Raw genomic sequence first — 22,990 nt, 5'->3', positions numbered from 1 at the left:
TGTCTTTATTTATTAACTGTAATAATGGGAACATGCTTTGAATTTTGCAAAATGCTATGTATTTTATTGTACTTAAGATGTACAGGGCATTCATAAACTGGATAACTGAAGGCGATATTTCAGAGATATAAACAAAAACTGCAAAGTGAATGCACTGTTTCAGTTACATTGCATTTAAGTATATAATGCCCAATGTTTTGCTTTCCTAAAACTTCAAAATGCAATCCCTAAAACTGCCCATGATGTTTCCTCTGACATTAATCTGACTTTAGTTCTCTGCTCAGAGCACTGCCGCTCTGCCCCTTTAATCTATGTTTACAGCAGGGCTTAAGTTGTTTCTCCTGTGTCTTACTGCTCTTCATTCTGTGCTCTGAGCACATCCTGGTAGTCACCAGGTATAGTGTCTGTGGAAAAAGCAAACAAAGAGAAAAATCAAATGAGCATACCTACATCTCACATGGATGACTCGACTGTCTTCCGATGCTTGCAGATGCTTACCGTTGCACCGGTACTTCAAATTGGACCAGATGATGTTTTCCTGAGAGAAGCAGAACACGCCCAGGCGCCCGCCTCTCATACTGGTGTCAAAGATCACACCAGTGTCCGCCACCAGATTTGAACCCTCAAAGAAGCGAGCCCTAGTTCCATACACAAAGTGAAACTACTGAGTCAGTTCACACAGAGCGAACGTGGACGTGTCCGTGACGAGGTGTATGTGTTTGTACCTGATGTATCCAACCTGCGGCCTGTGCTGGAGGAACCAGCGGTAGGAAACCTTGTCTTTCCAGCCGACGTTCCTGGGATCCTTCCACAGTAGACGCACCTGGTCAACGGTGTGTCCTGTGTGCCAAAGGGAGTTCCTCAGATATTCACCAGGACCTGTCTTTGATTTCACCACCTGGAGATTAAAAAACAAAGATCAGACATAAATTCATCAAACCAAATCTTTACTGATATATACTCTTTTAAACGGTACAGTGGAGGTCTTTATGGTGGAAAGTGTTAATCCTCAACACCTTGAGCTGTATTCCCGGCTCAGCAACGGCTCTGAAGGGCGCGGCCTGCCAGTAGGTTTGTTCTGTTTGTTTCCACATCACTACGTAGAAGGAAGAGGAGTCCTGGTAGCCAAAAATGAAGCCAGCGTAGTCGTCATCTGTCACTGTGTTCACGTGGAAAGTTCCCTCAAAGTCAACGCCACTGAAAGCTGTGTAGCCTGCAAATTGAACACGAAACGCAGATCAGCGCTGATTAAGTTTAGGTAAGGGAATTATGAATGGGTGTGTGATAGTATACTAACCTACAGCAAGCCCAGGGTCAGAGTTCATGGTCTGCACTATCTCCATGCCCTGTCAGGAAAAAATTAGTGTGAAGCTGAAGAAAAACTGTTATCGATGTCTCTGAAACTGAGGTGATGTTATCATTTTTACCTGGTTGAGAACTACCCAGTTGGGGTCGATCTGAGACTCGCCCTCTGGGTCCAGCACCACGGTTTGATAGGCTCTGAAGTCAGTCAGGGTGATCTCAGCGTTCTCTGGGCAGTGATCAATTCTGTCGATGACGTCGTCTTTGTCAAAGTCTCCTTCGCACGCGTCTCCGCGTCTGTTGTCTGAAATACAGCGACGCCGCTTAGAAAACAGTAATTCGCGCTGCGCTCGCTCCTGCAAATCCAAGCACAACACAGAAAAGATACTAACTATCAGAGTCCTTTTGGTCTGGATTGGCAACTAGTCTGCAGTTGTCGTCTTCGTCCAGTATGCCGTCGTTATCGTCGTCATCGTCACATTTATCTCCCTAACAAGAAAAAAAAAACACAACAAATTGGTGGATAATTGAGGACTATATAGGATGAACTGCTGCTGGATTGAATGAATGAAACTGAAAGAAGAGATAAACACCATTCCATCTTTGTCCGTGTCCACCTGATCGGAGTTGATGACTGTGGGACAATTATCCTTTGTGTTCTGGTGGCCGTCACCGTCACTGACAAAGACGAGGTAGGGAAAATCAAAGGTCTGACAGATGTTTGTAGACTTTTACGCCATAGATCATGATGTGGGCTTTACCTGTCTATATTATCATCACAGGTATCTCCTACAAGGTCATCATCTGAGTCAGACTGAGGGTAGACAAAACAAACACTGGTGGTCAGATGTGTCACAGCTGATGAATCGGTTTCATGCCCTTGTGTGGTTTGTTACCTGGTTGGGGTTGGCCATATTAGGACAGCTGTCACAGGCGTCTCCCACCCCATCACTGTCTCTGTCTCTCTGGTCTAGGTTGGGGACTCGTGGGCAGTTGTCGAGAATATTTTTCAAGCCTGAGGACAGAAAGTATCAGGATATGTGTAAAACAAAACAAAACAAAAGAACATTGACAGAATGCAGACTTCAGCACAGTCAAACACATCAACAGATGGCAGTGTTTGTTTAAGACGAAGGTGAAATAGTTTCCAGTGGCCTTCGATGCCTGGCGGAGGCCGACTGTGGAAAAATGCTTTTAGTGAGGAGACAGACATGACCAAGCACTCAGCAATCCAGCCTTGGAGTTAAAGACCAAACCAAACGATCAAGAGGCTCGGAGCACTGCCAAACTGAGCAAAAAGCGTCCACCAAACAGAGTCTAAACATGCAACATGCGTAAATGCCTGCATGTGGGAACACAGTGCTAATAAACTGTGTTTCCAGTGGCGCAAATGAAAGGTCACCTGAAAGGCCAATCAAATGAGGTATGTGAGAAAGGTTTTTGAAAACAGGCTTACAATTCCAGTTGGAACATTTTTACATTCAACACTGTTTTTTTTGTTTGTTTTTTTTAAATTACACAAAAGTTGTTTTTCAAAAAGTGACCTAACTGGTAGAGGATGTGGGTTAGAAACAGACCAGGAGGATGTTTTGGAAAGATAAAGCACAGGTCAGTCCAGTTGAAGCAACAAAAATGTCTCTGTCTGCATCCTGTCTGGACACGCTGATCCAGACATGCTGTGTAACCTGATAACCTTTAAAAAAGGTTCAATTACTTTTTCATGTTTGTTTGTTTTCACATTATGTCCCCCGATTAGTCATGGTTAATTTATGCAATAAAGTCACTAACAGTCAGTTTTTTACACTTTTTACTATGATGACCACTCAACCTATTTGCAGAAGTGATTTCATTGACACTCGGTGATGCAAAGGAAAACAAAATTAAGTGAGTAAAACAGTTATTGTGTGTTAAGTAGATAATAACAGACGCGCACGCACCGTCTCCATCCATGTCATTGTCGCATTCATCCCCCAGACCGTCTCTGTCTGTATCTCTCTGTGAAGGATTTTCGACTGTTCTGCAGTTGTCACAGGCGTCGCCATGGACATCCTTATCGCTGTTCCTCTGGTCCACATTAGGAACCAGCCAGCAGTTATCCTGGGTTAGAAAAATGAAGACCGATTATATTGGATTGGATTAGCTAGTTGTTTTTAGTTCTGGTGGATAACTTATGTTACGTCAACACTCCTGGCTGGAGTATGTTTCTCCCATCACTTTTTTACTGTTTAAATTTTCATTTCATTTCATGGTCAATGGAATATATCGGCTAATATATCTGTCATGCTTTAAAAAAATTAAATAAATAAAGTCAAAGTTCACTGCATGCCAGACATGCAGAGGCTGAAGTCACCCACGTCTACGTTAATAATGCCATCGCTGTCTGCATCATCATCACAGGCGTCACCCAGCCCATCCCTGTCTGCATCCTCTTGGCCAGAGTTTGGCACAAACACACAGTTATCCTGGAAAACGAATAGGAAAACACAAGCAGCACAATTTTTTTTAACACTGGGATGAACTGAATGTGAGAGAAGGTGGGGTATGTTGAAAGTAGTACCTGGATACAGTTGTTGTCTCTGCACCGAAGCTTATTATCAGGGTATGCATCAATATCTGTGTCCTTTCCACACACATAGCCATTGCCAGCCCAACCAACCCCACACTGACATACACACACACATGCAAAAAAGAGGGTCGGGGTGGGTGGTGATGACATTTTCAATACACTGTTTAGAGTGGCACAACAATAAACTTATTCATATTCATATTTATGTTTCTGTTCACAAAGTCTTACCATACAGCTAATGCTGCCGTCTCTTTCCACAACACACTCAGCATTGATGTCGCAGGGGTTTGGTTGACCGTTGGGGCAAAGTCTGGTACCATGGCAGCCTGTATTCTGGTCACCTGTGAAGCCAGCTTTACATTCTCCACAGCGGAAGGAACCCTGTGCAGAGTTCAGAGTCAGAAATGTGAAAAAACAATACACTGAAAGCATGCACCATGCAGATCCCGTGTTCTTACAGCTGTGTTGTAGCAGTGTGAGTTGGCAGTGCAACCTCCATTCTCAGGCGGGCCCAGACATTCATCTATGTCTTCACACACCTGAGAGGAAGTGTGCATAAAGTACACGAAATAAAAGTTTTTGTAAGCAGTGAATCAAACGGAATTACTCTTATGTAGTGCATTATTTTGTTTTACCTGTTTGTGAGTCTTAGCATATGAAACTCCTACTCCATTTAACTCTGGTCCAGTGTATCCTCGGGGGCATTTCTCACAGCGGAAGCCAGGAGCAGTGTTTACGCACCGAACACCAGGAAAGCATGGATTAAACTGGCACTGAAACACAAACACACACACACACACACACACACATATATATATATATATATATATATATATATATATACATATATATATATATATATATATATACATATATATATATATATATATATATACATATATATATATATATATATATATATATATATATATATATATATATATATATATATATATATATATATATATATATATATATATATATATATATATATATATACCAAAGTATCGAACCGAACCATGAATTTTGTGTATCGTTGCACCCCTAATATATATATGCACATATATATATATTAGGGGTGCAACGATACACAAAATTCACGGTTCGGTTCGGTTCGATACTTTGGTGTCACGGTTCGATATTTTTTCGATACAAAAAAAATGTTCATGCCTTTTTAATTTGTCATTTATTAAAATTATAAATATATATTTTAACTCAAAAGTACAGTTTTTAAATTTAATGTTGCTGAAACAAAAGTAATTAAAAAAATAAATCTATCTCAGGGCTCTCAAAATTTCAAAATCCCTGGTAGCCCTTCGGGCAGGGACTCTTCAGTTTTTGGTAGCCCAAAATAAATATAAGTAGCCCGAATAAAAAAGAGAGCAATTTTTTGATTGATGTTTTGTTTCCTGTTTTGTTTCCTTTACAATATTATACATTAAAATATAATATTGTAAAGGAAACAAAACATTAATCAAAAAATTGTTGAAAAACAAATTACAACATTGTATAAAAATTACAATCATCAACTCAAATACTTGGTTCTAATTGACCAGAAATTTCTATGAACTTGTAAGAACTGTGTAGGACATGAATCAGTCTGTGTCAGATCCTGAATTTGAAATTTCCGCTGAAGTCACGGGAGGCAAGTGGAACCAAGATCGAGGCCATTTGCTTTTTGAAGTTTGCAAAGACTGCTAAATTTTGCCAGTGGTAGTTCACTCTTTGCAACATAGTACGCTGTTCTAAACAGATTTTTCAGGTTTATTTTTAGTATGTTATTTGCAATTGGTGTTTGTTCTGGGAAAGATATTGCAGACTGAGCAATAATGCATTTCTTGCATTTCTCATGGGTTCTAATGCGGGCCTTTCTTAAAATGACTGGTCCCAGTAACAAAGGCGCTTGTCGACTCAGAAATCGAGAGAAAACCAACAACACACCCGGCAGAACATTATGTTATTTACATGGGTGCACATAAGTGGTCCGCATGTGCGCATTCGCTGTCAAAATAAAAGAGCGCACCAGATAAGAAGTTGCAACGCGCGTTTGCGTCCATATAAAAAGCACTGTTTTTGTCCGCTAGAGTGGGATTTTCACGGCACATTCCGCACCACATCTCTGTGCGTTCATCATTTGTTTGAAGCCAGCTCACCTCCTGCAACCACTTTTCCGAGAATACGCGCTTCTTTTGTGGTTCGGACTCCTTCTGACATTTGTTTGGAGGTAGAGGAACACCAAAGTAATTGCTTAAAGGAGCTTCTTCAACATCTTTAAGAGTTCTAAACAAATGTCTGTCCTCCTCCAGAAAATCTTATGTATGCAAACACGCGTTGCAACTTCATATCTTGTGCGCGTTTTTTTTGGGTTTTTTTTTTGACAGCGAATGCGCACCTGCGGACCACTTATGTGCAGCCCTGGTTATTTAGCTCGTCATATTGCAGCCACAGAAATTCTTTTGTCCATGAAACCATAAAGCTGCACTTTCTTTTTGCCTTATAGTCTGATTTGTCATAACTTCTCCGTTTTGTGGTAAGCTTTTCTTTGGCTGTCACTTCTTCACCCTGACCTGTCTTATTTGGCTCAGCAGAACTGAAATATATATCCTGCTACTTTTACACACACACGGTCAGCGATTCTCTGCGCGATCAACCTCTCATATGTTTAAGCTTGCTGCGGGAGATTTCACTTGTCATGTTTGCATAGTAAGCTAACGATTGATAAGACGATGTCAGAGGAATTGGTGCGCAAATTATCATCACTCACCAATCAGTGCTGTCGCTCTCTATACACAGTTTGCGTGATTGCAAAGTGAAAGCAAAAAACAAGCGCAAATTCAAACGCGATTTCAATATGTCACATATTGACAGTGGCTCACCGATGCCAATGACATAATTACCCAGCTACATTTCCGAAAGAATGCAAAAGCATTGACATATATTTTTCCTTCCTACAATAGCCCGACGGGCAGGGCAGCGATAGATTTTGGTAGCCCGACTGGAAAAATCGCTAGCCCCGGGACGTCGGGCTAGCGATTTCGTGAGCCCTGTATCTGATTGAGGAATCACTCATCTTTGGAAAAGAGAGTTTATTACAGAGAAATGGCTATACTATCCGCTTCTTCTGGGCTATATTCTCAGCAGCATATTGTAGCGGGTCAGGGCTGTTCAGGGTTCTGTTTGTACAGTTATGTTTTGTTTATGTTGCCATAGTGACGGGTGACGCCTTCTCGCTGCGACGGTGTGTCCTTCCGGGGTCAGAGGGCGCCCTGTGTGTTGTTGTTGTTGTTGCTGTGCGGTTGCCGCGCTAAGCAGTTAGCTAGCGGCAGTGTTCTTCTGCAGATGTCAATAAACGGCTGTGCTCCCTGGCTAGCTAACGGGAAGCAAGACCAAACGACACCTCCGTCTCCTCGTTGTCTGAGCTCGCCACATTGGTGTCAGAAGTGGGATGATGGTGGCACCCCATGTTCTGACCCGAGTGACTTTTCCCCCGCCGGTCGTGACCGGCCGGTGCGCCAAGAGAAGGCACCTGGACATTTGCAAAGTGAAAGCAAAGAACAAGCGCAAATTCAAACGCGATTTCAATATGTCATATTGACAGTGGCTCACCGATGCCAATGACATAATTACCCAGCTACATTTCCGAAAGAATGCAAAAGCATTGACATATATTTTTCCTTCCTACAATAGCCCGACGGGCAGGGCAGAGATAGATTTTGGTAGCCCGACTGGAAAAATCGCTAGCCCCGGGACGTCGGGCTAGCGATTTTGCAAGCCCTGCGTTACAGGCATGGCCCTTTAAGGATGAAGCCTGATGGGAAATGTATTCGGGATGTGTGTAGCGGGACTACCTGGTGTGTGTGTGTGTGAAGAGAGAGAGCGGAGAAGGGGAAAAAGTAACGGTTAGCTACAGAAGAGATGAAAAGAAAATAAATAAAAGGAATATAATAACTCCCTCGACAGCCAGAGTTGTGTCGGCGATGCTCGCTGTGAGTAAACTGTTTCAGCCCACTGTACGCGGTGTTCGTGCCTTAGAGAAGAAATAAAGTTCGGTGAAGCAGTTTCCTACGCTTCCTTCGATCTTTTTGCTAGCGGAGTTGACCTGTATAGTAAGCTGTTGCCGGGGTGTTGTGCCAAAAAGTGATTGTCTGCCAAAAACTGATTTCCAGTGTTTCTGTGTATTTTTTATGTGTAATATCTTTACGTATGTTCGTAAATAGACTTCGGTGAACAGGGGATACAAAGGGGTTACATAAAGAATTAAAAAATTATCTGTTTTTTAAGTATCTTTACAACTTGTACTTACATTATAACCAATCCGGTCCTTTATCCCCACTTAAAATATTTTTACAGAACTATTGTAATATTTGCTGCCATTTCTGCTGTCCTGTTGGGCAACTTACTCTTACAAAATACATTTTTAATGTTAATGAGATTTTTTTTACTGCATAAATAAAGGTTATATAAAAGTCGCTGCCAAAAACTGATTGCGGCTTGTATCTTGCTACACGAATGTTGTTTGTGGCTCAAGATGACTTTATGTCATCCATAAGGGATGCATTTGACATATGTTTAACATATTATAGCCCAACAAGTTACTTATAGCACTTTAAATATGAGCAATCGCTTTTTGGCAAATACCGGAAATCAGTTTTTGGCAGACAATCACTTTTTGGCACAACACCGGCTACGAGTCAGTTACGGAACCTTCAAGTAACTGCCAGAGGTTTCCTTACTATGGTTCGGGGCCGCGGATCTGGCGCGGTAACACCTGTATCTGATTGAGGAATCACTCATCTTTGGAAAAGAGAGTTTATTACAGAGAAATGACTCTTTCCAAAATAAAAGCTATACTATACGCTTCTTCTGGGCTATATTCTCAGCAGCATATTCTAGCGGGTCAGGGCTGTTCGGGGTTCTGTTTGTACAGTTATGTTTTGTTTATGTTGCCATAGTGACGGGTGACGCCTTCTCGCTGCGAAGGTGTGTCCTTCCGGGGTCAGAGGGCGCCCTGTGTGGTGTTGTTGTTGCTGTGCGGTTGCCGCGCTGAGCAGTTAGCTAGCGGCAGTGTTCTTCTGCAGATGTCAATAAACGGCTGTGCTCCCTGGCTAGCTAACGGGAAGCAAGACCAAACGACACCTCCGTCTCCTCGTTGTCTGAGCTCGCCACATTGGTGTCAGAAGTGGGATGATGGTGGCACCCCATGTTCTGACCCGAGTGACTTTTCCCCCGCCAGTCGTGACTGGCCGGTGCGCCAAAAGAAGGCACCTGGACATTTGCAGGACTTTGTGTGGGGTAATGGGGTCGTCGGGGACGACTGACCCCTTAGGTGGGGGCTATGTAGCGGGTCAGGGCTGTTCGGGGTTCTGTTTGTACAGTTATGTTTTGTTTATGTTGCCATAGTGACGGGCGACGCCTTCTCGCTGCGAAGGTGTGTCCTTCCGGGGTCAGAGGGCGCCCTGTGTGTTGTTGTTGTTGTTGCTGTGCGGTTTCCGCGCTGAGCAGTTAGCTAGCGGCAGTGTTCTTCTGCAGATGTCAATAAACGGCTGTGCTTCCTGGCTAGCTCACGGGAAGCAAGACCAAACGATACCTCCGTCTCCTCCTTGTCTGAGCTCGCCACAATATTAAACATAGCAGGTCCCCATAAGGAGAATCATGTGCTAACGGCTGTCTAAATGACTCGGGTAAAGTTTGTAGCATGCATGCTTGTTGTTTTTGTCTGCTTCCACTTGTCTTTGTACTAGGATGATGTCGGTGTAAATGTGCAGTCATATTCGTTGTGTTCCCACTAGTGCTGTCAGCGTTAATCTCGTTGAAATGATGTTAACGCCACAACACGGCAAATCTCCGTTAACGAGCTACCCCTGCGTGGGGCTAGACGGCCAACACGTTAACGAGCTAACTGTGCTAACACACTAGTTCCCACCCATGTAATTGAGCATTGCGTGGCACATCCAACATACTGTTTTACTTTAGTCCATGACGCGCTTACCTTCAGGGTCATACATCACATGAAAACCAAAATAATTCCAAACGCCAGATCTGAATGAGGGTGGGGGAGGTTCAATTTGCCATGTTGCAAGGAGAGCTTAACTTCTGTCTCGCTAGCTTGCCCTGCGCTCTTCCTTCTGATGATCCTGTCTGTGTTGAACGCTCAGTGGATCTGCGCTCGACAGTGCAGCCTAGGCGGAGTAGTCGAACGCAGATTCACTGAGCGCTCAACACAGACAGCATCGTTAGAAGGAAAGTTGATAAAATAAATGACAAATGTATTGTTCGATACATATGCGTACCGAACCGAAAGCACTGTATCGAACGGTTCAATATCGATACGAGTATCGTTGCACCCCTAATATATATATATATATATATATATATATATATATATATATATATATATATATATATATATATATAGCACTATATACACATGTATAGTGCTACTTGGACTCAGTTGTACTCAATTCATACCTCATCTACATCATCACAATACACTCCATCTCCTGTAAATCCATCAGGACAGGGGGAACACTGGAAAGACCCCGATGGGGAACGGACACACATGTCCTGTCTGAAACAGGTCCCAAGTGGGCACGGAGCCGGGGGGTCAGGCATGACAAAGTTTTGAGGCGTTGGAACAGGATGTTTGTTTGGATCGCCATTAATTCTGTCTGGAGCACACAGGCAAAGATAAAGGTTAAAAGGTCCCTTTAGTGTCTAAATACTGTAAATCAGTACATTGTTTCTGTATTGCTTACCACAGCTCAGACACTCTGTGATGATATTCCTCAGATGATGTGTCTCCTTAATCTTAGGCACAAAGACACAGAGTGTAAAACTGTTAATAAACTGTGAGCTTGGGTATTAGTGTCATCACTTTACAGCTTATCAAAGGAGGCAAACCAGATTTTTACCTTTCAATAACTTGTAAAAATGCAACTGAGACTTGATAAGGTTTTAAATGTGTTTCCGCCAAGATAAGTGTTTCCTTACATAAGCATTTCTCTCTGTAATGTGATAATAGTCTGTTATCACCTCCGGCTCTCAGTTTCATGTCTTATCGCCTAATAAATCCCTTGCTTTAGATGGTAATCTGAAACCATGCACTTCTATCTGCTGCTACGTTGAATGTGTGATTTTTGCTTTTACTCAGCTGTCTGATGCAAAGGGTTACACAAATCCTTGAAACAAGACACCTTCAGACAAAAGCAGCAGGTTTTCACAGTCTGGATTCTCACATTTCACAGCAAAAAGCTGATGTTACAATGCAAAACCAATTCTGTTGTGAATATACCCCCGTCTTTTATTTTAAATGCAGCCTATTTTACCAAACAACCTAGGAAGTCTCTTCTCTACCAGCATCCCCCAGGCATTTCATTTTATCTCAGCATCAAAGTGCATTCAGAAAAACATCCATAAAAGCAATAAACAACATCATCATTATAGATCTGCTTATTGAAGCTCTGTGTTAAAAATGCTCGGATGCCCTTTCATTTTATTTTTTTTCTGTATTTAGCCCCTGAATCCATCCAAGTAGCTATCCATGAGAGAGAGAGACAAGACCAGCATGCAGAAAAGGTTACCTGCTGGTTGAGCAGCTCCTTCATCTCAGATAACATGCTCTTCAGCTCTGTTATGGTGGCCTGATCTTGCATCATCCTGCCACCTTGCAGAGCTGTGAGGATTTTGCAAATCATAATTAGACAGTCAAAATCGCATCTGCAAGAAGAGAAATGTCCAGTGATGTGAGTCAGTGTGATGTAACTCACCCAGCAGCTGCAGAGATTCAGCTTGATCCATGGTACAGTCTTGCAGAGTGGCCACATTGTCTATGGTGTCCTCTATTACTAGCTTCAAGTCTGTCACTTCACCCTTATAGAATAAACAACAACAGAATAAACTACAGGAGCAGAGTGAGAATGTTTAATTGGAATATTAAATTCAGTTCAATTTTATTTATATAGTGCCAAATCTCAACAACAGTTGCCTCAAAGCACTTTATATTCTAATTATAATATTATAATTAATTATAATGACTAGTCGTATCATATTTCATTCTTATTTTTTTAGGGCAGAGAACCATAACCTCAGTTTTATCTGAATTTAGAAACTGAAAATTAGTGGTCACCCGGGTCTTTATGTTTTTAAGACTTGTGTGTGTGTGTGTGTGTTTTCTGGCTTCTTTGACAGATAGAACTGGGTGTCATCTATATAGCAGTTAAAATGTATGCTATGCCTTGTAAGGATACTGCCTAGGGAAGCATGTATGATATAAACAGAATTGTTCCTAACACAGAACCCTGTGGAACGCCATAGTTAACCTTTGTGTGTGAAGAGGAAATCATATATCTAATATCGACCCAGCATTTTAAGTTTATTATGTTTTGGGTTTATTTTTGCATTATGGAGTGTTTTGGGGTTCTCTGGTGTTTTGATTATTTACGATAAATTATACTACTGTGGTTCTGGTTTAGGGTTTTGTTCACAGGGTTTGTGTTCTCATGTTTTGTGTGGGTTTAGTTCTGTGTCTGGTCTGCGTCTTTGCGTAGTGATGTCTTGTTCCTGTTTTATTGTGAAGGTCTGCGTCTCATGTGGGTGTGTTCAGTTTACCTCCCTTGTCTCGTCTCATTAATTACTCCCAGCTGTGTCCCCCACCTGTGTGTAATCTCCCTGAGTCTTCTGCTGTAGTAGTTGCTGGCTCGTCTGTGTTTCTACCATGTTCCAGTCGTGTGGTCTCCCTGCTGTCACCATCGTCTAGCTTCCTTCATGTTCAGTAGTTAGTTGTTCCCAGTATAGTTTAGTTCATTCTCCGTTTGTCTATTTTTATTTTGTGTTTAATAAACCACCTTCACACCTTTACAAGAGCCTGCGTTTGAATCCTCCTTTATTACTTCCACACGGCTCATCTTACTTGCCGTGGCAGAGATAAAAGGAAGGTTTGCGATTGGCCTATAATTAGCTAAGATAACTAAGTGAAGTGATTTTTTTTAAGTAACTGTTTAATTACTGCCAGCTTGATGCCCTGTGGTACAGAGCTGATTAATAGAGATAGGGTGATCGTATTTAAGATTGAAGCATTAATTAATGGTAGGACTTCTTTGAGCACTCTTGTAGGAACGGGGTCTAAAGGACATGTTGATGATTTGGAGTAAGTAATTACTGGCATTGACCCAAAAAGATCAGAGGGAAAAACTCTAAATAAATATCAATAGTATTGAAAGCAGCTGTATGTAATGATACATCTGTGAGATGGTTGCGAGTAATTTTTTTCTCTAATTATTAAAATGTTATTTTTAAAGAAATTCATGAAGTCATTACTGGTTACAGTTACAATACAACCGAATATTCAGTTCAACAGAGCTCTGACTCTTTGTCAGCCGGGCTGAAGAGAAGCATGGGGTTATTTCTTATTCAAAATAATATACTCAAAATGAGATCTTGAAACGTCACTGTTTTTGTTTCCATGCACCATATCGTCAGTACTTTTTTTTCTTTCTTTCTCAGCTACAAACTTCTCATTCACCTGTCCTCTTGACTGCAGCGTCCTGAGTGCCACCTTGTTGGGACCTTGTGGAAGTGACCCAAACGCGGCTGGCACACCATCCAAAGTGTGAGCCAGCCTGCAGTCTACATAGATGTGAACACGACCAGGGCCACGCTGTAGACCGCTGGCATGGAGCATCACGTGGTGCTCTTGTCCATCTGCCAGGGATGCATGGTTGAAACTGGTTGTACCAAATCTGCCATCAGTCTTCTGGTAACGAACAGTCACTGCAGATATAGAGATGCTTGAATGAAAGCTGTAAAGAAGCTAAAACAAAGAATAGAGTGGCCTGCATTTGCCACAGGCTCCTCAGTATGTGTCAGTGTTCACCTTTGCTCAGTTTGGCTTGCATGGTGAGGTCAAGGTATTTAGTGTTGTCTGTGGGGTTGATGACACTGAAGAGAGAGGTGGGTGCCTTGCTGTGGAGCCTAAAGGACGAAAGCAGGAAAGCCTCATCTCTTCCTTTGTTCTTCAAGCTTCCTTGGAGCAAGTCTGGCAGACAGTCTGGTGACACCAGCAGGTCGTAGACTAACACAGGAAGGAGAACACTGGATTAGCACTATACCACGATTGTGAGAAGAAATCTTAAGAGAAAAGACATATTTTTAAAACAAAGCAAATGACGAGTTCATCTAAGTATTTTCAGTATTTTGTCTTATTGGCTGCAACTCCCAGCACACTTTGTTTTGCTGCTGCTGAGTCAGTGCACTGTGGTGTTTTATTATGTGTCACAGTGTACTTGTGTATGTGTGTTTGCGCGTGTGCACATGTGTGCATTCATGTCAGCACCCTGCTGTGTGTTTTTATGGTGTGGTAGACGGGAGCTGCAGAAAGGTCCAGCAGTAAACTTTTTCCATTGGAACAAACCCGCTGCCTCACACTCACGCACACAAACACCCACTCACACACTTTCACATTGCCATTAGTGGAATTTCAGTAATAATACAAAGTGACTAGAAATTGCACGGAAAGATCTGCATGTAGATTCCAGGAAAATCAAAGATTTGCAAATGCAGTTCTCAGATGACGGTTAGTGTCCTTCTACCACCTTATTTAGGTCAGACTGTTCTGGATCCTGGACATAAAACTCTACAACCACAAAAAAGCCAACCTAATTTCCAGCAATCATCATCACCAAAGCTACCCCCTCCCTCCCTTTTTTTGTGCAACTCACTTTCAAACAAAAGCTTTTTAGGAATATATCAGCAGAAAAGATTAAGTTTAACATATAAAGAACACAGAAACAAAATATGTCATGCTTTGCAGAAGGGCATGCACAGCGAGATGCCGCCAGCACTTACCAACACCTTGAGCTGTGACAGTGAGCACCAGATGCTGCAGCAGCAGGGACAGAGCTGCCGCTCTGACGCACATACCAATCATCAGCGCTTCAAAGGGGGGGCACACCTCAAAAGAAGTCCTGTTTCTGAACTGTCCTCCTGAAGATCAATAAGCTGATCTCACACAGGCTGAAAATAAAAACTCCAGATCTTGAACCAAAATCTCAGCAGAGGTGAGATGGTCTTGTGTCCACAGCCACAGCCTTTAAAGCAAAGGGGAGTGTCCGCTACTGTTACGAAAGTGGCACAGTGAAGAGACCATTTTAATAGTCTGGGCGGGGGAGTGTCCCCTTGCTAGATCAATTATGATTAAATAATTTGTAAACAAGAAATGTAAAACTAAAAAAGGGAATTGGAAAGTTGTTTGATTCTGAAAATGACTGTCAGAATTTTTCTCTCCACATACTATACGAGCTAAATGTGTGTGGGATTTATGTATTTATGACCCATTTTTTTATTTAGAGTCATGCTACATTGGGGGATTTGTAATAAAGTAGCTGAAAAGTGCTCTAAATCACACTGTATAGAGACAGCCAACCAGATGCCTGTGAAGCTCAAGGGAGGAACATTTTGGTTCCAGCTGGCTGTTGTTATATTTTCACAAACATCATGAATGTGTGCCATAAACGAGGATCCGATGCCCTGGCTCATCCTCAGTAAGCCAGCTGAACTGCATAAATCTACAGCAGATGTTTTTAATTTTAAACTGATTTAATGTAACGGGTTCTTTGTACCTCTGCGAAGCTTCTTTTGAGAAGGAGAATGCAGGAAAGGAGGAGCAGAGAGGGCGAGGCTCCGGGCAGTTTTCAGTCCTGGAAACATTTGATGATAGATGTCTGGTGCTCGTCTTAATGCTTTCTCCTTTAACTAACCTCAAGTACATTTCAACATCTCAGCTGCTGGTTCGAGCCAGTGAGAGACATTTACCATCCCTCGGTGCGTTATTGCGGTACATCTGCCTGTGTCTGGCTGCTTGGCCTTTGAACAAACACCTGGCAGTCTTTAACAGTCTGCCTATCAGCTCTTGGACAGACGTTTTGCTCTGGCGGGTAAAAATAATAATCAATAAAATAACACTGAAATGGAAATTACTACTTTACATGGAAATCTAAATATGAAACGATTGCTTGTTCCATTGCTGCTGTTTAATAAATCAGTGTTTCGTGACAGATTGCTGTTTTAAATGTATGAAACTAGAGAACATTAAAGAGAAACTGAGTGATATGACTTTTTCAGCATGTCATTTCTGGCTCTGAAGTATTGCCATAATAGCAGCATAAAACACTGGAGAAACATTAACCACATGACTTAGTTGCTGATCAAAGAGTTTAATTACAATTAACATTTATTCACTGAGTATTTGCTTTTCTTGCTAACCTCATCACCATAGCTCCAAATTTGCCTGGAAGTATCTAAGGAGCAAGGCAGGGAACAAATAAAGGATAAATTAAGAACTACTGTAGCTGCTGTATAATATACACTCACTGTCCACTTGCTAGAAGGTGGTTGGACCCCATTTTGCCTTCACCAGCATTAATCCTTTGTGGCATAGATTGAAAAAGCTTCTGGAAACATTACTGAGAGATTTTGGTCCATATTGATATGATAGCGTCACACAGTTGCTGCAAATATCGAATGTGACTCTCCCAAACCATGACATCCCAAAGATGCTTTACTGGATTGAGAGCTGTTTGAGTACACTGAACTCACTATCATGCTGAAGAACTGAGATGATTTGAGTTTTGTGACATGGCTTGTTATCCTGCTGGAAGCAGCCATCCGACAATGGGCACACTGATCAGCAACAATACTCAGGTAGGCTGTGGCGTTTAAACGATACTCAGTAAGTACCAGGAACCATCTGTGTGTGCCAAATATCTAAATATCTGCAACACTATTACACCACCACCAGGAGTCTGAACAGTTGATCCAAGGCAGGATGGATCCGTGCTTTCATTCTGTTTACCCTTCCATCCGAATGTGTCAGCAGTAAAGGCTCATCAGACCTGGCAACCTGTTTTTCCCTGTACAATCTTGGTGAGCCCATGTGAACTGTGGCCTCAGTTTCCTGTTCTTAGCTGACAGATGAGGTATCTGGTGAAGCCCACCTGCCTTAAGGCTTCAAAGTACTATGTCTTAAAAATGCTCTTCTGCATACCTCGCTGATAAAAAAATAAAAATAAATTATTGGCTTCACTGTTACTGTTTCCTCCCTGTCAGCTCAAATCAGTGTGGTCATTCTCCTCTCACACCAACCAGGTAATTTCACCCAGAGCACTGTTGCTCACTTCCTTTTGGACCATTCTCTGTAAACCCCAGAGATGGTTGTGTGGGGGAAAATAAATGACAGCATGTCTGCCACCAACAACCATGCAATCTCCTTTCTACTTCACTCTGATAATTGGTTTGAACTTCCCCAAGCTGACTATGGTACGTGCCTAAACACATAATGCTGCTGCCATGTGACCTGCAGTCCCACAGAGACTGTTTCACACTGTGGAAGCAGCCATGAAGAAGCTGGGCCAGTATCTTTGTTTAAAATAATTTGGCTGAAAAACAACGCTTTTTTTAAAAGAAAAAAAAAAGAACAGTACTGAATTATGAATCAATAAATAAAAGAATTAATAATTTAAAAAAAGAGTTACAGAAAATGCTTAATATTTGTTATGTGACTTGATTTTTTCTGTTTCTTCCTTCCTTCCTTTCTTTTTTTTTTAAACCTGGAGGCTCTGATGTGAAAGGTACCCCGTGACGTCAGTGTCCCGTTGAATGAACCAAAACATGGCGGCTGCCATGGAGCTGAGATGCTGGGGAGGAGACTGGGGTTTGCCTTCTGTTCACACCGAGTCCCTCATAGTTCTGGTAAGCTCACAGCCTGTTTACAAACACAACACGCTCAGTGCACCTGGAGCCGCTTTTAAAACGGCACGTCACGTCTCCGGTTTGCTTTTCGTCTCCTCTCTCGTCCTTTGTGGTTAGCCTCCGTGCTAACTTACCTGCTGCAGCTTGCCTGGTAAGTTAGCCGCATCGATGTGCAGGATAGAAAATAACAGCGTGTCCAGCTGGACTTCATGTCCCAAGCACAGAGTCACGGCTGTGCTGGCTGCAGGGTTTGTCCTTCATGTGTAGCTGGCTGTCATAAGTCACTCCCATTGTTTGAAAAGCTGTGATCTCTCAAGGTCAGCTGGTTGAGCCTCGGATTTAAAAAAATATTTATATTTTCAGGTGTATTTGAAGGATTTTCGCCAAAAAGCTGTAGATGATAGCTAACCTGATAACACCGTCCGAAAATTAACAGTTTTTTGCTGCTAACATGTTATCTGTCATTGGGTGCTCTTGCCACAAGGTGACACTTTTTCTTAGTTTAAATGTCAGATTTTAATGGAATAATTTTGTTTCTTGACTCTGATGGCTTCAACAGCCTTACAATTTAATCGTACGAAGGAGCAGGACAGAGTGTGCCCTCTTCATTTCTTCTTGAACCTTTTACTCAATTTAAAAACAGAAGTTTTAATGTAGTTTAATGTTTTTGGAAGCAAATGTGGAATTTTTTTGTTTTGAATGCATCATTTTGTTTTGGCAAACCTTTCTTGATTTAGAAAATAATTATGTATTGATTTAGTTATGGTTTAGTTATAGTATGTTGTGATTTGCTGTTTTGTGTTTGGTGTGTTGTAGATCATTGTAAACACTGAAAGTGACTTTCTTTTACTAAAAGGTTTTTGCAGCTGGGTCTCTTCGATTCAAATCATCAAATTTGCCTAAACATTTTATGGTTCAAAGTTTGAACATGTATAATGATCAGTTTGAAACTTGTGCTTTGTGTTTCAAGATATATTTTTGTGAAAACTGGTGCGTCAACCCATTAAAAAAAAATCCGAACCAGTGTTTGAACATGAATATCTCTGTGTGAATACTGATTAGCTAAAATCTGAAAAAACTAAGCTAAAGCTGTCCTGTACACTCTCATATTTGAGAACACACTAAAAAAAAACTTCACATTGCAAAAGACAACTAGTGAAAATTTCTGAATGCAATGAAGTTACATACTGCTAAATAAAACATGTATAGTATTTTTTATTAACACTAAACTTTTAGTCACAAAATGTTATTTTGATTCCACTTTCATGATGGATTGAACAAATATGCCAAGTTGTACTGAAAAAACACCAAAAAAATCAATTGATAGTTTAATCTGAATAGAACAAAAATAGATATCTGTATCTGCCCAAGTTTTTTTTTTTTTTAAAACATGGTGGAATGACACACCTTTACAATAGTCCCCTGTAGCCCTAACCTTTGCACCTGCTGGTCTTTATTTTGATGCCTTTTTAATTTTTCTTCTAATTTTTGTTATTTTATTTACGTTTTCTCTCTTTCCCTGGAGCTGTTGAAGGTGAGCGCTGTAATCATAGTGTCCCTGTGCCAAATTAGAATTTGCAGTCGATGCCAAAGTCCTGCTTGATTGCGGCGAGCTTTCATCTGTACTACAAGACTGAGATTGTGTAAAACTTTGATTAAAGTGTCACAGTCCTGCACTGTGGCTCTAAAAAGTCTAGTACTCATCTCCCTGAAAGTAGTTGTATCCTGTAGTACTTTTGCTCTTAGATCATTTGTTCCAACATAACATTACATTTGAACTATAAGTGATATATTTTTTAAAAACCTTCCCTAACCTGTGTTTTCTTTTAGGCATACACCAAGTTTTCTGGGGCAAAAGTCGCAGTTTCTCCAATAGACTGGACATGGAAAACAATTACAGGTGGGCTGCACCCTCCCATAAACACAGTCTTACAGTTTTAGGCTCTGCATGCCTTAAACAGAGAATCAGTGAACCCATAAAAGAATATATAACTGTACATATAGTTATAAAGAATGCATAATTCATGCATTCTTTTAAAATATTTGTATCTGTTCATGCATCTGTTCATGCAGCACACTTGCAAAGGTTTTGCGACTGCGTCTTGCACGGTTGTGGCACAGACTTAACAAACTCTTCCGTGTAAACGCCTGCCAGAGTACTCAGAGCCATCTCTGAGGCAGTTCTTCCCACAGTTTATTTCTCAAGAGACCGCATTTTTCCTTGATAGCACGCACACACATGATTAAAGCATTACCAGCCTCCCTGTTGTGGCTGGTAAATGTAAATTACATTGAGCATGATGAACTTGATTGTCTTTAATAAGACATTAGTCAGTTGTAATACCCAACTTTAATGTGTGTTTTCTATTAATCACAGTGACTGTCCCAGAATTGGTTTGTGGCGACACTGCAGTTCAAGAACCAACACAAATTCTTAACTTTCTGAGGAAACAAGTGAGTGTGCCTGCTTCTTCGGCATGTGTCCTAAACTGTTTAGCCAAATCTATAAATCTCTACATCTATTTTTTTTTTAAACAGAGGTTTAATGCAGACTATGAGCTGACAGCCAGACAAGGAGCAGACACGATGGCCTACATCGCTCTGCTGGAGGAGAAGCTGCAACCAGCTCTGGTAAGTCTTTCCTTTTGCCGTTTCCCTGACAACATGTGGTCGTAAGCTAACAGGGTGATGTCTGCGTCCCACAGCTGCACACGTTCTGGGTCGATGCAGAAAACTACTCCAATCTAACACGGCCCTGGTTCGCCTCACGCTCGCCGTTCCCGCTGAATTTTTTCGTACCAGGACGTCTCGCCAGCGGCGCCCTCTCCCGCATCCTTCTAACCACAGGAGAGGCACCGCTGCACAGAATCTCTGAGGTGGAGGGAAAGGTAAATGCCGCTCTGTACCGATGCATCGCTTAGACACAGTTTAAACTTCGCCTGGAGTGAGATTCTGTTTTTTCAGAAATGTAAATGTGTCTCTCTCTCTGTGTCCTGTAGATCTACAGTGATGCTAAAGAGTGCCTGAACTTGCTCTCCTACAGACTGGGAACAGCTAACTTCTTCTTTGGCAACTCGTGAGTTCTCCAGTGTTTGCATACTTTTTGTGTTTAGTTAGAGAAGCTTTCATACACTCCACAGTTAGACTGCTATGGGGAAGCAGAATAGACTAAAAAAACCTGAAAAACTCGCATAATTCTGATTTATTTGAGAACTTTTTTATCTTTGCTTTTCCTTGGATTTCAATTCAGCTGAAAACATATTAAAAATGAATACATGGAATAAACAAAGTTCTTTATTCTTTAGTCCTTCACCTATGTAGGTTTTCTGGGTGTTTAGCTGGAGTACTCTTCACCAAGTGTTTATTGGCTGTCCTCTCTTTCTCCTCCCTTTGGGGGCTCCATGTGAGGGCTTGACTGGTGATGATCGACACTGGTTCTTGTAGCGTGCTCGATTCCTGCCCTCTCATTACTCTCTGGTAGCACGTGTCAGCATTTTAGCCCAGAATGGAGTGACCACCGGCCTGAGCTTCCACCACATGAGCCTGCAAGTGCTGATGAGGACAGATCCCATGTTAGCTCATATATAGAAGTCTGGTTACAACTTTTACTCCTTTGTGATCGCTCTTTTTAATAAAATACTTTTTTCCCATCATCCTGGCTCAAGCTGAATTAAACACTGTGTGAGTTTAAGTTTTTAGGAAGGAGAAAAACAACATCAGGAATATTTTATCACAACAAAATATTTTATTTTAAGCATCATTTTTGTTTTCCATAATTTGTCATGAAGGCGAAATTTTAAATGAAAAGTTGATTAATCTCGCAGCTCTATTTTGTGCAGGGAAAAAGTGCTTCACAGATTTTCTGATTGAGGGTTTATGAACACCTTCTATAAGTCAAGTCCTGACATGTCTGAGTGTATGTTTCTGTACATGCGTGTGTTTGTGCTCTTAGGCCGACCAGTCTGGATGCCTTTGCGTTTGGTTTCCTGGCTCCCCTTCATAAAGCCAGTCTTCCCAGCAGCCCTCTGCAGAGCCATCTCAGACAGCTGGATAACCTTACAGGCTTCTGTGACAACATCCTCGCAGTCTACTTCAGCTCGGACCACTTTTGTAAGATTGCTGCACAAGCTGGTAATACTCTATAGTGGTTATAGCTTTTACTTTTTAAGCGCTTGAAACAACTAACATCTTTACACAGAACATCATCAGCACTTTAATTCTTCGCACATATTTCTTTCTTCTCTTTCTTCTGTTGGTTTTACTTCTGGGTGTTAAATGGTCTAACACGGCTCCTGTTCCACTCACTGTCTGCTTTCTACTTTTTCCTCTTCTTCTTCTTCTGTCTGTGCTCCCTCGCCTGATCTCTCTCCAGGTCCTCTCCCACCTGTTCAGGAAACAATGGATGCCAACCTCCAGAAACTAACTCAGCTTGTAAACAAAGAGTCCAATCTGATAGAAAAGGTGCTTCTGCTTTCCTTTTTCTCTTCTTTTGCATGGGTTCATAGTTGCTTTCTGCAGGTACCATCTCAGTCGTGTTTCTGGTGTGTTTTCATTTCTCGCTTGTGCTTGTGGGCACTAACTAAACTGTACATCCTTTTGCTGTAGATGGATGACAACCTGCGCAGCAGCCCACAGCACAAACCCCACAGACCAGAGCCCAAACCCAGTCTGTCCAGTGAAAAAAGCTCTACTCCTGCCTAACACCTGACCTTTAAATCCTGCTCCATCTCTATGAATCGCAGAGCAGCACCCTGCACACATAAGATGCTGTTCAGAACATGACTCTAAAAAACAAACAAACAAAAAATGAATGGAAGCATAACTATATAAATACAAGAGGCTATTTTAAGATAACGATGAGAGATTTTGTTTGGAAGAGAAGTGACAGTGCATGTGAGGCTTTAAAAAAGAAAAAAAGAAGCGTGCATGTATGTGGTCAGCGATGGATTGCTGTGAAGTGGTGCTTGATGAGAAAGACACAGAAAGTTCAAAGAAAAAGTTCAGCAGGGAAAATCAGCAGCACAGTTTAACCTCTGAATGTGGACCACTCGGCAGATTTTCTTTTAACCTTTTCACTCTTTTTTTTCTTTCGTTTAAAGGACACCTTCGAGACCTTGGTCACTACAGTAGAGCACTTTTAAGCTAGAGCACTTAACATGTTTTACCACCAAGGATCTCTTTAAGTACCTTCCTCGTGTCCACTTTAAAATGTTCCATAAATTCTGTTCACATTTGAATGGGTGTAATGTACAGTATGTGCGCGGACATGACTATAAGAGTAACTAATTTAACTTATTTAACTTTGTTTCAGCTCCTCTGCTGTGTACAGAGTGTACAGTTGTAAATATTGTTATGAGGATAATTGACTTCCTGTTTCCT

The 22,990-nt window shown here is 41.6% G+C and overlaps 2 protein-coding genes across 4 annotated transcripts; one reads left to right on the top strand and one right to left on the bottom strand.

The window, feature by feature from the left end:
- Position 1: 1 nt before the first annotated feature.
- On the bottom strand, positions 2 to 16,274 carry thbs4a (thrombospondin 4a). Its single transcript, XM_085425365.1, has 23 exons — positions 14,711 to 16,274; positions 13,740 to 13,937; positions 13,389 to 13,636; positions 11,635 to 11,737; positions 11,449 to 11,540; positions 10,624 to 10,675; positions 10,337 to 10,536; positions 4,504 to 4,641; positions 4,327 to 4,407; positions 4,097 to 4,249; positions 3,860 to 3,964; positions 3,657 to 3,764; positions 3,240 to 3,399; positions 2,199 to 2,317; positions 2,064 to 2,116; positions 1,896 to 1,980; positions 1,695 to 1,791; positions 1,428 to 1,606; positions 1,298 to 1,346; positions 1,017 to 1,213; positions 726 to 898; positions 499 to 638; positions 2 to 404 (listed from the first exon to the last, which is right to left on the bottom strand). The coding sequence occupies exons 1-23, from the start codon at positions 14,790 to 14,792 to the stop codon at positions 349 to 351; spliced, it is 2,868 nt and encodes a 955-aa protein (XP_085281491.1). The 5' UTR covers positions 14,793 to 16,274; the 3' UTR covers positions 2 to 348.
- A 1,228-nt stretch (positions 16,275 to 17,502) lies between these two features.
- Positions 17,503 to 22,375, top strand: mtx3 (metaxin 3). 3 transcript variants are annotated; one of them, XM_085425363.1, is made up of 9 exons: positions 17,503 to 17,611; positions 19,442 to 19,511; positions 19,989 to 20,065; positions 20,150 to 20,242; positions 20,317 to 20,499; positions 20,611 to 20,687; positions 21,564 to 21,721; positions 21,984 to 22,072; positions 22,217 to 22,368. In XM_085425363.1, the coding sequence occupies exons 1-9, from the start codon at positions 17,519 to 17,521 to the stop codon at positions 22,310 to 22,312; spliced, it is 936 nt and encodes a 311-aa protein (XP_085281489.1). In that variant the 5' UTR covers positions 17,503 to 17,518; the 3' UTR covers positions 22,313 to 22,368. The 3 variants fall into 3 exon arrangements, with proteins under 3 accessions (XP_085281489.1, XP_085281488.1, XP_085281490.1); XM_085425362.1 differs by having other exon boundaries at positions 21,564 to 21,742; XM_085425364.1 differs by lacking the exon at positions 21,984 to 22,072 and having other exon boundaries at positions 21,564 to 21,742; positions 22,217 to 22,375.
- Positions 22,376 to 22,990: the final 615 nt, after the last annotated feature.

Source organism: Rhamphochromis longiceps, linkage group LG12 (genome assembly GCF_057381845.1).
Source record: "Rhamphochromis longiceps isolate RC_006_pf linkage group LG12, R_longiceps_female_GT1.1, whole genome shotgun sequence".
In the NCBI taxonomy this organism is placed as follows: Eukaryota; Metazoa; Chordata; class Actinopteri; order Cichliformes; family Cichlidae; genus Rhamphochromis; species Rhamphochromis longiceps.
The sequence above is the reverse complement of the archived record's forward strand: the minus strand, read 5'-3'. Positions and strand labels throughout refer to the sequence as shown.